At 39.7% G+C, this 17,424-nt stretch overlaps 1 protein-coding gene across 1 annotated transcript in view; it reads left to right on the top strand.

The window, feature by feature from the left end:
* The window catches only part of PAPD4 (PAP associated domain containing 4), a 115,298-nt gene that overhangs the window by 78,686 nt on the left and 19,188 nt on the right, over positions 1–17,424 (top strand). The window contains exon 12 of the mRNA XM_006875183.1: positions 7,471–7,607. Coding sequence (XP_006875245.1) covers positions 7,471–7,607 — 137 coding nt within the window. The remainder of the gene's footprint in view (positions 1–7,470; positions 7,608–17,424) is intronic.

Raw genomic sequence — 17,424 nt, 5'->3', positions numbered from 1 at the left:
AGGAGGGTCCCAGTCTATCCGCATCCTCGCCAGCATTTATTGTCTTCTACGTTTTTTATCTTTGCTGTTATTGTTGGTGTGAGATGATATTTCATTGTTGTTTTGATTTGCATCTCTCTAATGGCTAGTGATCATGAACATTTCTTCATGTGTTTGTTGGCTTCCTGGATCTCTTCCTTTGTGAAGTGTCTGTTCATGTCCTGTGCCCATTTTTTAAATTGGGTTATTTGTCCTTTTCTTGTAGAGGTGTTGTAGTTCTATATATTTTAGAAATAAATCCCTTATCTGATGTGTCGTTGCAAAAGGTTTTTTTTTCCATTCTGTGGGTTCCCTTTTTACTCTTCTGGTGAAGTCTTTTGATGTCCATAAGTCTTTAATTTTCAGTATGTACCACTCATCTATTTTGTCCACTTTTGTTTGTGGTTCAGACCCACAGCAAACCTGTATAGGGTTTCCAAGGAGCAGCTGGTGAGCTTGAACTGCCGACCTTGCAGTTCAAACGGCTTTGCAGTCTGGCGCATTAACCCACAGTGCCACACCAGTATGAGTTAATTGCTGTCATTATATTAATTTTTGGTAGTGCTGTTCGTTCCTTTGTTCTGCATGCCTTCTTGTGCTGAATTTGTGTTTTTTGTGGTATTTCTTGTCGGTTTCTTCTTAGTTTTTACGTTTGTTCTGCTTGGAAGTTCATTTTCATGGTAAGTTGTGAAGTATTAACTTTTGGCGGGGGGCGGGGTTACCTTAAAGTCAATATTAACTTTTATCTTCAATTAAGAGAATCTATTGTATCCTGTAATCTACTTGACATCCTTACCACCTGGATCTCTGTTCCTACATTTTTCCTTTCTTTGACAGTGATACCATTTTGATCTTCAATTGACCTCCCAGCTGTTTTGAGTCTGTTGTTATAGTTTTGTTCTGTTCTGAACTCTGCTGTCTGTCGAAGGAGTTCCAGGTGGTGCTGCCACACCTGTCCATCTCTGGTTGTTGCATGTTCTTGTTGATTTTCAGTCCAAAGAACTCCCTTTAGCATGTTTTGAAGTGCTGGATTGGTTTTGACAAAATGTCTTAGATTCTATTTATCCTGGAATGTTTTGATTGCACCATTGTATTTGATTGATAGTTTTGCTAGATAGACGATTCTTTGTTGGCAGATTTTTCTTTTAGGGTTTTGTATGTGTCGTCCCATTGCCTTCTTGCCTGCATGGTTTCTGCTGAGAAGTCAGAACTTAATCTGATTTCTTTGCCTTTGTAAGTGACACTTCTCTTCTTTCTGGCCACTTTAAGGATTCTCTCTTTTCTTTGATTTTGGAGAGCTTGAATATTATATGTCTTGGTGAGTTTCTTTGGGGTCTGTCCTAACTGGGATACGTTCGGCTTCTTGAATGTTTATCTTCTCATCTTTCTAGATGTTAGGGAGATTTTCTTCCAGAAGCTCTTCAACTATCTCCTCTGTGGATTTCTCTGATTCTTCCTGTTCCGGAATACCAATAATTCTTAAGTTGTTCTTCTTCATGTTATCCAGCCTGAATCTTAGCCTCTTTTTAGATTTTTTTTATCCTTTTTTCTGCTTGCTCTTCTATCTTAGCAGTATTGAGAGATTTGTCTTCCAGCTCGCTAGTTCTGGCTTCCATCTCTTCGATTCCTTTCCTCTTTCAGTGTATTGTCCACTTCTGATATTTTATTATTGATCATCTGGACCTCTTTTTGCATGTTCTGAATTGTTTCCAATGCTCTTATCAATCTTGTTTGATTGCTCTTGTAGTACTTTCCTGACTTTTTCCTTGCTTTTCCCCCACCCCTTTTCTGAGCATTTGAATTTGTTTCCATATCATTCTGTATTCCTTATGCAAAAACAAAACCTACTCTTCTTCTGGAGAGCCTTCGTCTGTCTCCAGTTCATTTGTCTCAGTTACGCTTTTCTGTTTTTACACATGTTTTGAGATCTTTTTGTTTGTTTGTTTGTCATTTCCAGTGGTTATGTGGGTTTTTTAATGCTTAAATGGATGTTTGTTGTTGTGTTATACTGGGTGTCTCCTGGTGGATATGATCAGGAGATAGGCTTCCCTTTTCTCATGTAATACTTAGTTGCTGTTATTAGCTCTTGTCTCAATGGTGGAATATTATGAGGTATGCTTGTAGCTTGGCTATATGGCCATGATTGCCAACTCTTTTTGGGTAATGTAGGGAGAAAAAGCTCCCACCTCCAGGAAAAATTTGTGATCAAAAGGACCAAGAGCAGTAGTAGTATAAAAACAGAGACAGAAACCTCCGCTGTGAAACAAAAATAAAACTGTGGCTGACTGTTCAATCGTTTTGCTGCACAGGCAGTGTGTGTGAACCGTGTAGACACCTCCAGCTGTGGGTGGGGGTGTCCGCTCACGCCCCTCCTCTAGTCACCACTGTAGAGGTGCGCAGATAGATACTGGTAAGTTAATGGAAGAAAGATTGTCTACTATTTTTGTCACTGAAGGTCAGTTAGGTATCTGGGTGTGCACAGCGTAATTCTAGAGATAGTTGTGTCATTTTATGTTGGGGTTTTACATATTGTTCATATGGTTTGTCTGTCAGGCCTGATGGGCCTGATTTTTCTTATTAGGTAGGCCAGAGTAAAGGGCCCTGCACAAGTTAATTTTAGGGCCGTGACCCCTTGGCTGACGTCATAAGCAGCTGCCCAGCACTTTCTCTCTGTGCCATGGGAAAACTATGGGCTCAGCATTGGACTTTTTATTTTTGCAGGGGGGTTGTGGGGTATCCTGGATTGAGCAAAGAAGGTGCAACAGGGAAGAGGAGGAAAGAAATGTGTAGAATCCCCCGCACCTCCTTTTGCAAATGTCACTGCGCCACTTTTAGGGCCAGTTCCCTGTGCTGTTCTGGCTGTAGCCCCACCCTCTGAACCCACCTGGGCTAGGTGGTCTCAGAGGGAGTCCAGTCTCAAGGGATTTCTAACTCGCAGTATTTTCCTTTATATCGTGATTTTTCCACTTGCGTGTGTGGGGAAACTAACACCCTATACTTTATGCTAGATCCAGAGCTCTGATGTTGTTCCGTGAGCGCTTCTCTGGGTTTTCAGTCCTTCCCCGACGGAGTCTTTCCTACCTGGCTGTCTCTGCTACCTGCCAAAACCGGAACCCCTACAGGAGCTTTTGACAAGACACTTATAGTTCTTCTTTTTCTATCCAATGTTAAATAGATGCTCAATTCACTTACCGTTTTCTTTGAGATCTTCCTCAATATTTTAAAGTTTAATAATTTTATAGTGTCAGAAAATTATACAACTTACATTTCTTTCTCTTTGCCAGAAGATGGAAAGTAATCATCTTTTCTTTAGCCGTAAATGTTATTCAAAACAAAACAAAATAAACAAAAACCAGTTACCACATAGAATCTAATTTATTCCAGAAACTGCTTAAGTGTCCACATTTCAAGCATTAAAGATAAAGATATGGTCTAACCTCAAAAGTATTATAGCAAAAGATGTTTCTGCCAGTTTTGATTCTCAGTAGTAAAGGGTTGCCTATTTAAATTTTTCTTAACTTGGCATATATTGATAAGAAATAGATGCTATAGCTTCAGAAGTACCAGCATTTGAATATCATTTGGAAAATCTTTTCAGGAATTAGTAGGTCTTCACCCATATGGTTGTTAGAAAACTCCGAGGTATATGATATAAACCTAAAAAAAATTAGTAAGTGTTCCATACATTTAACATGCCTGGGTGATGGGAACAGTTTGCAATCAACTACTAAGTTGAAAGTTAGTTGTTTGAGCCCACTCCGTGGAGGAGAGACCTGTTGATCTGCATCCATAAAGATTGCTGTTAAGAAAACCCTATGGAGCAGTTCTGCTCAGTAACATGAAGCTGTTGTGAGTTGAAATTGACTCTATTGCAATTTGCTTTTTGTTGTTGTTTCCCTATATTTAAGTAAATGAACTCTGGTAGCTGTAGTGTTTGCAAGTCGGGCTGCTAACCTCAAGGTTAGATGTTCGAAACTGCCAGCAGTTTCACGGGAGAAAGATCTGGCTTTCTGTTTCCATAATGATTTGGTGGTGGTGGTTATGTGCCGTGGAGTCGGTGCTGACTCATAGTGACCCTGTACAGGCTTTCTGAGGCTGTAAATCCTTACGGGAGCAGATATCCTTATCTTTCTCCTGTGGAACAGTTGGTGTTTTCGAACCGTTGACCTTGCAGTTTGCAGCCTGCTCCGTAACCACTACCCTACCAGAGCTCCTTGGAAACCCTACATAGGGTTGCTATGAGTTGGAACCGACTCTATGACACATCACCACTACCACCACCATATTTAAGTAATCAAACAGGAGTGAATATTGGTAATCCAAACAAGTGCTTTATGAAACACATGTGTATACATGTCACATTATGTCAGTTGAATTGTTTTCCACTGACTTAAGTTGTAATTTTCAGAGTACTTATTTTCTTGGATTTTTTTTTAATGTATTAGCTTAAGTTCTTCTTCCTTAATCTGAAATAACCACAGAATCAGAGTTCAAACCCACCAGCTGTTCCTTGGGAACCTTATACAAGTCTCTGTGATTCGGAACTGATACAATGGCACTTAACAATGTGGGGGTGCTCCCTTAAAAACATTTTTTTTGTTGTCGTTGAAATCTTCTTAAAGCAGAGAATCGTTTTAAAAATGATTACCAAAAAAATGGGGCTAAATAAAAGTCCTACTTGTAGTTTTGTGTTTTTATTTTTAGGTATACTCTCCTTTTTTCTTTGCTTTCTCCCATTTTGTGCCATTCAGCATTTTAGTAGAATAGGTCTCAGAGCTGTTCAGCTTTAATCTCACAATTGTGAACAAAATAAAAATTATAAGGACTTTCAACCAGTTTGAGACTTCTGGTAAGATTATGGCTGGTCTGTCTTAACATCAATGTATCGATTTTGATTGCTTATTGTCCTAGATGATAGGAATCAGAATAAGTAAGAAGTTTTCAGAGCACAAGCTTTTAAACATAATTCTCTTTACCCTTTCATTTGGACTTAGTTTATACTTTTTGTTTAATTTACCAGAAAATAATATTTAAGTTTTACTATTTTAAATAATGTTTCTGTAAGTCCTGCTGTGGCGCTGTAGCCACTGGACTGCTAACTGCAATGTTCAAATCTACCAGCTGATCCTTGGAAACCCTGCACAGGGTAGCTGTGAGTCGGAATCTACTCAACGGCACTTAGCAGCAACATGTCTGATTTTACACCTAAATGGTAAGATACAGAGATTAAAGGCAGTGCATCTAATTTTCGTTCTGCCTTTTACTCATTATAATTTTTGGCTTGTTCCTTAACACTGCTAGTGTTAAATTAGATCATTAGGATTTTCAGTTGATTCTTAAAATGAAGTACTATATCTGTTAGAAATGTAAGGAGTCCAAAGTATAAAAATGCCAGCTATATGAATTATGATTGGAATATAATGTTTCTTTGGAGAGAAAGTTAATCATTTCTTGGTGGTTCTAAATTATTGATAAAAGTTTTAGGTAGTGGGGCAAAGGAGTGGACATTTTTTTTTCTTTCTCTGTTGTTTTCACCGATGTTTTTTGAGGGCTAGCATTAAGCACTGGACCTTAAGGTCAGTTTGAACCACAAGGTTGGTGGTTCAAACTCATCAAGCTGCTCCTTGTAAACCCTGTTCAGGGTCACTATGGGTCAGAACCAACTGGATAACACTTAACAGCAACAACAACAAGCATTGAGTAGGTGGACTACCTTTTTTCCTTTGAAAGCCTCTATTTTTCAAGCTTTGCGTTATTTGTTGTTGTTAAGTACTTTCGAGTCAGTTCCGACCCATAACAACCCTGTATACGGTTTCCGAGGAGCAGCTGGTGAGCTTGAACCGCCGACCTTGCAGTTCAGGCCTCTTTGCAGTCTGGCACATTAACCCACAGCGCCACACCAGGACTCCCTTGCATTATTTGGACATTACCAATTGAATTGGTTTCTATAAACCCAAGATTGATCTTTTAAATAATTGATAACTTAAACTTTAGTTTAATTCTCTTGCTTTAACCAGTTGATTATTTTCAAAAATCATTTCTATTCTCATGGCAAAGGGAAATATAGAAAACCATTCTTGATGACAGTGTGCAAATTATCACAAATATAACAATTATTTCCCAATATATGGTTACCTGAGAACCATTTAGTATACTTCAGAAACAGAGCTTGCTTCTAGTAGAAGAAAGATCAGCTAGTAAATGAATGGCATACCACAAGTAAAAAGAATTAAGTATCCATTAGTATTCTTTTTGGATTCCTGGTATCGGCACTTCAGGATAATGCACTGCACTACAAAGTCAGTTTGTACCGCAAGGTTGGAGGTTCATACTCACCAGTCACTTCCTGGAAACCCTATTTAGGGTTGCTATGGGTCTGAACTGACACTTAACAGTATTCTTTTTAAGAAGAGTCTTGTTTGGTCATGAGTTGCAGGCAAATGCTATTCTTTGTGAATATTGTTTTAAAAGTTTGCTGGAATATTGCTGGTTTGTTTTCATGACACATTGTATTCCGTGTTTTCCCAAGTTTACTTCATTTGTTAGAGTTACTTTTGTGGCCTTTAAGAAGTCTTTAAGTGGCAGTTAGAAAAAGCTCTTACAGTCTCCTAAATGTAGCTTTCTTCAAGGAGCATTCTGCCTCTTAGAAATAATTGTTGTTGTTGTTAAGTGCTGTCAAGTCGGTTCCGACCCATAACCCCCTGTATAGGGTTTCCTAGGAGAAGCTGGTGAGCTTAAACTGTCGACCTTGCAGTTCAAGCAGCTTTGCAGTCTGGCGCATTAACCCACAGCGTCATACCAGGGCTCCTAGAAATAAATAGGAAAGAAATATTTGTATAATGAAACCTATATGTATTGAGTGGAATTTTGGTATGCATAATAAGGCTTTGTAAGTTAGAAAATATGTTTGCTACGATGGGGATCTCTTTGGTTACTTAGTCTTTCTGGCCTACTCTCTCACCTGCATGTCAGTTTGTCATACTATGGTGTTTTGGATTTTGTTATGATGATGGAGGCTACCAGTATTTCAAATATGAGCAGTGTCACCTATGATGGGCAGGTTTCAGCAGAATTTCCAGATTAAGGTAGACTAGGTAGAAAGGCCTAGTGATCTACCCCTGAAAATTAACCAATGAATTAACCCTATGAATCAGGACAAAATATTGTCCAGTCTGACTCAGGCATTCCAGTGATTGGAAAGATGATATAGGATCAGGTAACATACATAGGGTCACCATGAGTTGAAGTGACTCATGGCAACTAAGAGCAACATCAGTCTGGTCTACTCCAAACACTGGTGAGATCCTTAGTGAAAAAAAAAAAACTTTAAATTTCCAAATAGTCAACATAAAGAAAAGTTTCTTTTCTTCAGAAATTCTTAGATCAGGATATAAAGTTCTTTAGTGTGTGTCTTAAATGGCTTTACAGTTTGTGTCTTTTTCTTTTTGACAGGAATCTTTTAGTCCTGCTATACAGCTGCACCTTGTACATCAAGCTCCATGTAATGTTCCTCCTTACCTCTCAAAGAATGAATCAAATCTTGGGGACCTCTTACTGGGCTTTCTTAAATATTATGCTACAGAGTTTGAGTAAGTGAAACTTATGAATGATATTTATTCATTTATATGTAAATTAATGCTACAAATTGGGCTAGAAGCTGTATTTGTCAAGTTTAGTATTATAAACTTGTTCAGAAATATATTGTTTGTAAAAATTAGTATCTAACATTAAATGGAGTCCTGGTGTGGCACTGTAGGATAAGCATAGGGCTGTTAACCACAAAGTCTACAGTTGAAACCTACCAGCCGTTTCTTGGAAGCCATATACAGGGTCACTATGAGTCAGAACCGACTCTTACAGAACTTAACAATAACCATTAAGTATTAAAAATGAAACAGATGTGTTCCTAGTTGCTATTAGTCGACACAGCCATTTATTACAATTATTGTTATTATTATTCCCTTTTGCAAACCATTTCAAATGGTACCCTGTGGTCACTACGTCTTCCTTCAACTTATATGCCACTCCTGAGTCTTCTCTCTTCCTCCTTTAAGCTTTTCCAGATGATAGAAGAGCTATGAACAACTAGCCTGGGCTCTGTCTGAACTTATATAAGGACTTTTAAGTCTGTCTATGCTGACCTTGTAGTTCTCAGTCCAGTGCCGATCCTATAGTGCCAAACCAGAAATCCTTATTTAGCTTAATGTAGTTACTTACCTGCAATACAGGTGATTGTTGTTAAGTGCCGTCGAGTCAACTCATAACAACCCTGTATAGGGTTTCCAAAAGAGTTGCTGGTGAACTTGAACTACAGACCATGTGGTTCAAACTGACCTTGCAGTCCAGTAACTTAACCACAGGTAGTGGGAAAACTAGTACCCAAATTGTGTTCTGATTGTAAAACCACATCATCAATTAATCAGTTATTTAATGTTTTATTGTGAATTATGTGATAGTTTACATGGGAGAATATTCATCCTATCGTATATTGTTCCAATGCCATGGTTACAGTCCCCTCCATGCATCATCAACCAACCAAAGGGTATTACCCTGCAAGCCTTACCCCTAGTCATCAGCACAGAGCTCCTCTGCCTCTCTGGGTCAAGAGCTCCCAGCTGCTGCATCTCTCCATGTCAGCGTCTCTGCCTCCATCTCTGGCATCACTGCTTCTTTGGGTAGGGTCCCGCACTCTTCTCCCCTGCTGGTTCCAGGGGCCTCCGCTCCTGGACTGCGAAGTCAACCACTCCCCTCGTTTTGCTACAAAACATCTACCTTTACATTTCCAACCTTCACAGTCAGTCTTGATAGCAGTTATTCACTATTGTGTCACATGAGTGTTATCTACATCTCCTTTCATCTGCCCCACCTAGACAGATTGAATACCATTCAGTGAAGATTCTACATTCCTCCGTGCCCTCTTGAAAGCTTGTAAGCCAGTCACTTCTTGCCTTTGTAGCTGCCGTACACATCATTAATTATTACTGTATCTGCATTTTTTTTGTATTATATAATTTAGGCTTTTCAGGAATTTTGTAGGGGGAAATATTCTTAGAAGAATATTTATAGTCATGTATAGTTTAGGATTAGAGCATTTAGATTTAAATGAAATGCTCATTTAGAGCATTTCAAAATACCTTGAAAACCAGCTGCTTTGTTAAAGTGAAACAATATGGTAGATATGTAGTTTGGGGTGTTTTAGTATTAACAGAAACTAGTGTTCGTTGCCAAATTATACTGGCCACATGCTGATTGTGAAAAAGAAATTTTGAATATTTTGGATGTCTTAATTATCTCTATGATTTATGATTGCTTTGAAAATCAGCTGCTTTGTTAAAGTGAAACAATATGGTAGACGTTTAGTTTTGCGTGTTTTAATATTAACAGAAACTAGTGTATTGTGCCAAATTATATTGGCCACATGCCTATTTTGACAAAGAAATTTTGAATCTTTTGGGTGTCTGAATGATCTGTATGACCTATGATTTAGGTGACATCTTCACCTGCTCTTTTCATTGTGTATTATGGTTATCATGTGCACTACTTCATAGCAGATATTTTCAGAAATTTGGCTGTAGGGAACACAGCCAAGAATGTCGTCATGGTAATGAAGTAGGTGCTATGCAGAAGAGTTCTGGCAGCTGCTAAAAATGCTTGTAAGGATTTCTTCTGAACTCTGAAGTATTCTGTTTTTAAAATTCTCTGTACTTGAAAGACTTAAGTTTATTACGGGATACTTAAGTATATGGTATGAAAATTAGTAGATTTTTATATAGACATTTTAAAATTACTAAGAATTGCTTATGTACTTCACTCACAGTTTTCCTCTAAACTTTGCTGCTGAACCTTCTTAAATGGAAGCCAGGCTTCTAGAACTACACCTAGGAATTGACAAAATAGGGAAATAGGATGCAGGTGGCAAGGAGAATCTAGAAAATACAGTTAGTCTGCATATAATCATTTTGTTTAATAGCAAAAATTAAGTCAGACTCATAGAATACTCGGGATTCTATAAAACTTCAAAGGTATAATCCCCTTTATTTCCTGGCAATAACAGTGTTGTTGTTGATGTTGTTGTGAAGTGCCATGGAGTTGGTTCCGACTCGTAGTGACTGTGTATAGGGTTTCTGAGGAGCAGCTGTTGGATTTGAGCCTGCCGACCTTGCAGTTCAAACAGACCTTGAGGTCAAGTGCTTATCCTACAGCATGACATCAGGACTCCATGCCATTGAATCACTTCCTGTCAGTGACCGTATGTACAACAGAATACCATGCTGCCTGGTCCTGTAAGTCAGTGTAATATTTGAGCCCATTCATTGTTGCAGCTACTGGGTGTCTGTTCATCTCCTTTAGGTCTTTCTCTTTCTCACTGGCCTTCTATTTACTAAACATGATGTCATTCTCCAGGGACTGGGTAATCTGTCCTGATGACGTCCAAAGTCCGTACATAAGAAGTCTCAACCGTATTTCCTTCTATAGAGCATTCTGCTTGTAATTCTTATAAGACAAATTTTTTGTTGTTCTGGCACATTCAGTATTCATTAGTACCCAACTCGACGGCACCTAACAACAATTTACTGAGTGTCTAATCATGTCGTTGCTGCAAGAATAACTATTGAATTTAAAATACCTATTTAACAACAAAATCTATATACATAAATTCATAATCTTTTAAAAAACAGAAGGCAAAGACCTAACTTTTCTCTTACATTTCTTTTATCCAATCAGTAAATATTCAGTGAGTGCCTAATATGTATCAAGCAATTTTCTGTGCATTGAGTTATAGTAATTAATAAAACAGTTTCTTGCTCTCAGGGAACTTATATTGTGGCATGGAGCAAAAGACAATAGACATATAAATAAAATATATAGTATGTTATAAAGATTCCTGGAGGTACAGTGGGTTAAACATTGGGCTGCTGACTACACAGTTGGTGGTTCAAACCTACCAGCTGCTCCTTATGAGAAAGTTGAGACTGTCCATATGAAGCCTTGCAGTCTCATAAACTCTGTGATGCAGTTCTACTTTGTCCTCTAGGATTGCCAGGAGTCAGAATCAATTTGATGGCAGTGGGTTTGGGTTTTGGTGTATTACGCTATGGTTGCAAGTGGAGAAAAATAAAGCCACAAAATAGGACATAGGACATCTGGTGTGTGTATGATGTCCCTGGGTAATGTACATGGTTAAGGTGTCTGGCTGGTAACTAAAAGGTTGGAGGTTGAAGTCCACCCAGGGTGCTTCAGAAGAAATGCCTGGCATTCTGTTTCTGGAAATAGACTATCACTGAAGCATGTTATTTTTGTTAAGTACCATTGAGTTAGGGCCGTTGAGTTGGCTCCAACTCACAGTGGCCCAGTATACGGTTTCCAAGGAGTGGCTGCTAACTTGTGGTTAGCAGTTCAGTACTTATCTTATAGTGCCTTACCAAGACTGAAAACCCAGTGGAACATAGTTCTACTGATCCCCATAGGGTTATAGGGTTGCCGTTGAGTTAGAAGTGACTTAGTGGTAACTGGTGTTTAGGGGAATGTGCGTGTATATGGCCATTTAAAAACCTTCATTGCAATTTAATACCTAGACTGGTGAGGGGAAGTTCTCCTGTAAAGGTAACCTTTGGGTAAATACCTGATGATCTCATCTGCAGAGGCCAGTATGATGGAAAGGAAATGACACCTGAGAGCTAAAGAAGTCCACAGCATTTAGGATTGTATAGTTGACTTTTCTTCTGAGTAATGCGGGAACCTATTCAAGGGGTTTCAGTAGAGAAATTATGTAACCTGACTTATGTTGTAACAGGTTCAGCCTGGCTTCTAGGTAAGAATAGAATGAAGGAAATTGAAGGCAATAGCAAGGAAACTAGTTAGAAGGATACTGCAGTATTTTAAGAGAGAAATCTGTGGCTTGTATAAGAGTGGTAGCAGTGGAAATGGGTGAGGAGTGATCAGATGTAGTGTTTGCTTTGATTTACATAAGATCAGGTGTGTGGTGTGAAAGAAAAAGTCAAGACTGATTCCTAGGGTTTTGGCCTGAGCTTTAGGAAGGATCGAATTGGCCATTATTATGGGTGATGGGAAAAACTAGGGAGGAGCATTATTGATTTTGAGTATTTTAAAAAGTAGGATATCTACAAAATATTCAAGTAGAGCTGTTTAGTACACAGTTGGACATACAAGTCATAGAGTTTAAGAAAAGTGGTTGCAGAACTATGTATGAGAGGACTTCAAAAAGTGAAAAATTGAATTGATGATAGAATTTTTTTCACCATCTTTTTGAAGCCCCCTTGTTTTGGAGACTTGTCAGCAGATAGGTGATGTTTAAAGCTGCGGACCTGTTTGAGAAAACCAAGGGAGTGAATAAGGATAGAAAAGAGAAAAGGTCCAAAGCTGAATGTTTGGATGTTCAGTGTTAAAGAGGTTGACAGGCAATACAGAGGATAAAAGAATACAATGAATGAATAACACAATGAAGAGAGAGGCAGATAAATCAGAATGTAGGCATTCTATAAAACAACTGACTTAGTCGCAAAAAAAAAAAAAAAAAAAGGTGGAGGGAACTTTTCTAGATTTAAAGATAAAGAACATTCAAATCTAACAAGAACCTAGATTATTATGATTGGAATTGTTGTTAAGTACCATCAAGTCTGTTCTGACTCAGCGATATGTATAGGGTTTCCAAAGAGTGGCTGGGGGATTTGGATCACTGACCTTATTATAGTTAGCAGTCTGGTGCGTACCTTATAGTGCCACACTATGTCCCATGATTGGGGTGGTGGTGGTGGTGATGTGCCGTGGAGTCAGTTCTGACTTATAGCAACCCTGTACTGGGTTTCTGAGGCTGTAAATCTTTACGGGAGCAGAAAGCCTCATCTTTCTCCGATGGAACAGCTGGTAGTTTCAAACTGCTGACCTTGCGGTTAAGGGAGCCATAAAATTCATTTGAATTACTATTATATTTTTAGATGCCATTGGGGTTGCAAAAGAGAATGGTTTTGTTTTTGGTAGATGTATGCCAAAGGATGGAGTCCTCGTGTGGTATTGTGGGTTAATGCGCTGGACTACAAAGTCAATTTAAATCACAGGATCAGTGGTGAGCTGCTTCTCAAAAACCCTATACAGGGTCACTATGGGTGTAAATTGACTCCTTGGCACTTTAACAACAACAACCACAATGCCAAAGGATATAGTAATCTGTATCTGAACAGGAACTCTGATAACGTAGTACATTATGAGTTGGATTGCTAACTGCAACGTCAGCATTTTGATCTACTAACTGCTCCTTGAAGCTTTTTGCTTCTTGCCTTTATCTCCCCCTCATTTTGGGTAGCCAATATCTGAGTTGCCTGTCAGTATCTACCCTGTATATAGATACTGATACTTGATGTGAAGTTCCTTCCCTCTCTGTTGGTATTTTGAGCTACTACATCCATTGAGTATAGGTCAAGTTAATCATACTATAGCAATTTACCCTCATTTCCTTTATCAAAATTTGTGTGTGTGTGTGTGTGATCTTTCTCTTGTCGAGTTCTGATTATCAAGCCATTGAAGCTAGGTGAAATGGGTACTCTCTGCAAGTTTGATTGTTCTTGTGAGTCTCCCCTCACTTCATATGAGCTGGATGCTTCACTCTCAGCTTTAGCCCTCCGTGGCTATGTCCTTGCCCATGAGCTCAGGTGTCCCCAGGTCTCACCACACTTTGGATCAACCAGCCCTTCCTCTTCTCTCTCTCATCTCCAGGTCAATGGGAGTCTTTGGAACATGGTTAAACTCAGCTCATTTCTTCATTGCTGCCTTTCCCCCTCTTCCATTCACCAGTAGACTAGTGTGGTCTTCAGCAAGCTTACATGCCTGCTCATGTGTGTACCCTTTGAGTTTTAGTCTTAGAGGAGGGGGGGTTTGTCCTAAAGGGACTTGATTGCTTGCCTTGATGGCTTCCCGGCAAACAACTTGCTTATTTTTGTAGTAGTCAATCATACTGCCATTTTTGTTTTGGGTTTTTCCTGCTGATCTTTCTTTGAAGATGTATCTTCTGTTGCTGTAGCTGTTCCAGGCTGGTCTGCTTGTCCTTTCTAGTAGGAATGTACCCCCTCAGAAGGTTCTGGATGGGGGTCAGGATTCCATCTAAGGTCCTATGTATTGCAAAGGCTCTGCAAGAGGTCTATTTCACTGGCCAAGTTCTAGAACCCCTTTTAGGTAGTATAATAACCCCCATTTTTGATAGCCAGTGTCTAAATTTGCCTGGCCCTATTAAACCAGCAGCACTGCGGGTTAATGCACTGGACTGCAAGGTTGGTTTTGAACCAAAAGGTCGGCAGTTCAAGCTCCTCAGCTACTCCTTGGAAACCCTGTATAAAGTCACTATGAATCAGAATCTGCTCGACACCACAGAACCACATATATATGTAGTCCTGGTGTGGCACTGTAGGATCAAGCACTGGACTGAAAGGTCGGTTTGAACTGCAAGACCAGCAGTTCAAATCCACCAGCTGCTTCCTGGAAATCCTATACAGGGTTGCTGTGAGTCAGAACCGACTCGATGGAATTTAACAACAATCAGCCCAGAACACTGAAGAGGCAAGTGTATTCCTTTATTTGAAGAATTTTCCATTCTGGTTGGAATTTTTGACCAACTGCACCCATAAGCAAAAGTCCAGTTCATCAAATTGTAGCATTTGACACTTGCTCAGAGTATCAAACATCTGATCAGGTTCTACTCAGCTCAACCCTAGCCATCCAAGCTAGGTCAAATGGGTACAAGCTACACATTTGGGAGTTCACACACACTTCCCTGCACTTCAGATCATCTTCACTCTCAGCCCTAGCCTCTATGGGCTAGGTCAGTGCCCATGAGGTCAGGAGTTCACACACAGCTCCCTAAACTTCATACCAGCCAGCCTTCCCACTTCTCTTATTTCTAGTTAACAGGTGCCAATAGAACATGTCCAAACTCAGCCTGTGTCTTCATTGCTGTATTTCCTCCAGTTCCACTCACATGGAGATTCAGGCTCACCGGAACCCTTTAACTTTCAGTCCTAGAAGGGGGTTTTCTGTGATGGGCAGACTTTCCTTGTTAGATGCTTCCTCAAAATGCCAAACCATCCACTTTTTCTATTTTCTTTTCAATCATGAATCTCCTGTTTTCCCAGCAGTTCTGGATTGGTCTTTTCAAATACAAATGTTTCAACTCTGAAAGCTGTGGGTGGGGCTAAGGATTCCCTGTAAAGCCCCATACTCTACAAAGACTTAAGCCAAGAAGTCTATTTTTTTAGGGTAAATTCTAACGCTCTTGTAGCAAATCCAATCAAGCTCTCTAAAACCGTAATTCTGCAATAATAGGCCGAAGAAACCAATATCCAATAGGTAGTCAAACACATAAACCTTTCAAAAACATTCAAGTTCAAAGTTTTCTTTTTCTCTGGACTAACCCAATTCATCTGCATATGGCCTTAGGCCTCTGTTGTTGTTGCTAAGTACATTGGAGTCCATTCTGACTCATAGTGACCCTCTGGCAAGGTGGATTCCAGTAGGTCCTGCCCCAGATCTTCTGTTCTATTTAACCAGTCTGACATTGGCTCCAGGCAATTCCAGAAGTTGCAGTTCTCCCTGCTTAAGTATTGTATCACTTGTCCCATCCACCTTTCTCTTATTAAACCTCATAATTTCATGGGTCTTATGATGGTGGTGGTGGTTATGTGCCGTGGAGTCGGTTCTGACTCATAGTGACCCAGTACAGGGTTTCCGAGGCTGTAAATCTTTACAGGAGCAGAAAGCCTCATCTTTCTCCCATGGAACAGCTGGTAGTTTCGAACTGCTGACCTTGAGGTTTGCAGCCCGATTCGTAACCAATACGCTACCAGAGCTCCTTGTAGTGGCTACGAATCAGGCTGCGAATCTCACGGTCATCAGTTCGAAACTACCAGCTCTTCTGCAGGAGAAAGTTGAGGCTTTCTGCTCCTGTAAAGATTTACAGCCTCGGAAACCCTGTACAGGGTTGCTATGAGTTGGAACCGACTCCACGACACATAGCAACAACAGGCAACTGCAATGAATCCTCATCATGCCAACTGCTTAAATCAAATGGGGACTGTGTCTGATTTTCTCTGACTCAACAAGAGGGAAAGAGGATCAAAATCAGCACAAGGCCGATTCCTATGAAGTGCCCTTAAAATTAATCAGATTTGAGACCTAATTTAGAAAACTCATCCTTACGATTTTGTTTATATAGAACCCCACTCTCTCAGTACTACATTTCTTAGGCTGGATTTTATAGAGAAGCAAAACCAGTGGAACATGTTGTTTTGTGCCATTGAGTCAGTTCCAACTCACAGCAACCATGTATAGGGTTTCGGAGGGGCAGCTGGTGGGTTTGAACTAAACTTGGCTTTAACAAATGGAAATTTATTCTTTCACTCTGAACCCAGAGCACTGGCTCTGGAGAAAAGTCCTTGACACCTTTCAGCATCAGTAGACCCAGCATTCTTTGGAGTTCTCAATGTGTCTTGGCATTAGTGGTCCCTGGATCTAAAAGATTCACAGTACAGGGACCCCAAGTCTAAAGAACACACTCTATTTCCAGTTCTTTCTTGGTGGTATTAGGTCTCTGTGCTTAGCTCATTTTTCTACGCTTTTATATTTCAAAAGAGGTTGATTCAAGATAGATCTTAATCCTGTAGATTGTTTCTAATCTCATTGACATTATAGAAGTGAGGATTTACAGTGTAAGATAATTAGATCAGGATGTAATTACCACATTAAATCATCCAGGGGAGTTGATGTTTTTAATATATATTTAATAACATATCATGGAGGTAATAACTACATCTCAGCTGCTAAACCACTCACTGAAAATCCTGGCCTACCCAAATTGACACAAAACCTTAACTACTACAGGTTGATTTTTTTTTTTTTTTTTAAGAAAAGAGAAATAATCCATCTTATTCTGATGGCAAGGACTACTGATGAGGCTCTTTGGAATCAACACTGGGTTTTGAACCACAGGGTTGGTAGTTCAAACCCATTACCTGCTGCTCAGAAACTCTGTAACACAGGTTGCTATGCGTCTAAATTGAAGTGATTGCATTTAACAACAATCTTGATGGAAAATTTGACAGTACCAGAGAAAGTCATAGAAAATTGCTGAGACAATATACTTGAGAATGTTGTTGTTTGGTGCCATCGAGTCGGTACCGATTCATAGTGACCCTATGCATGGCAGAACGAAACACTGCCTGATCCTGGGCCAACTTTACTACTGTTGCCACGCTTGAGTCCATCAGTGCTGCCACTTGGCCAGTCTATCATGCTGGGGGCGTCTTCCTCTTTTTCTCTGACCCACCACCTTACCAAACATAATATCCTTCTCCAGCGACTGATCCCTCCTGACAATATGTCTGAAGTTTGAGAGACGAAGTT

The sequence above is a fragment of the Chrysochloris asiatica genome, unplaced genomic scaffold (assembly GCF_000296735.1).
Source record: "Chrysochloris asiatica unplaced genomic scaffold, ChrAsi1.0 scaffold00313, whole genome shotgun sequence".
NCBI lineage: Eukaryota > Metazoa > Chordata > Mammalia > Afrosoricida > Chrysochloridae > Chrysochloris > Chrysochloris asiatica.
The sequence above is the reverse complement of the archived record's forward strand: the minus strand, read 5'-3'. Positions and strand labels throughout refer to the sequence as shown.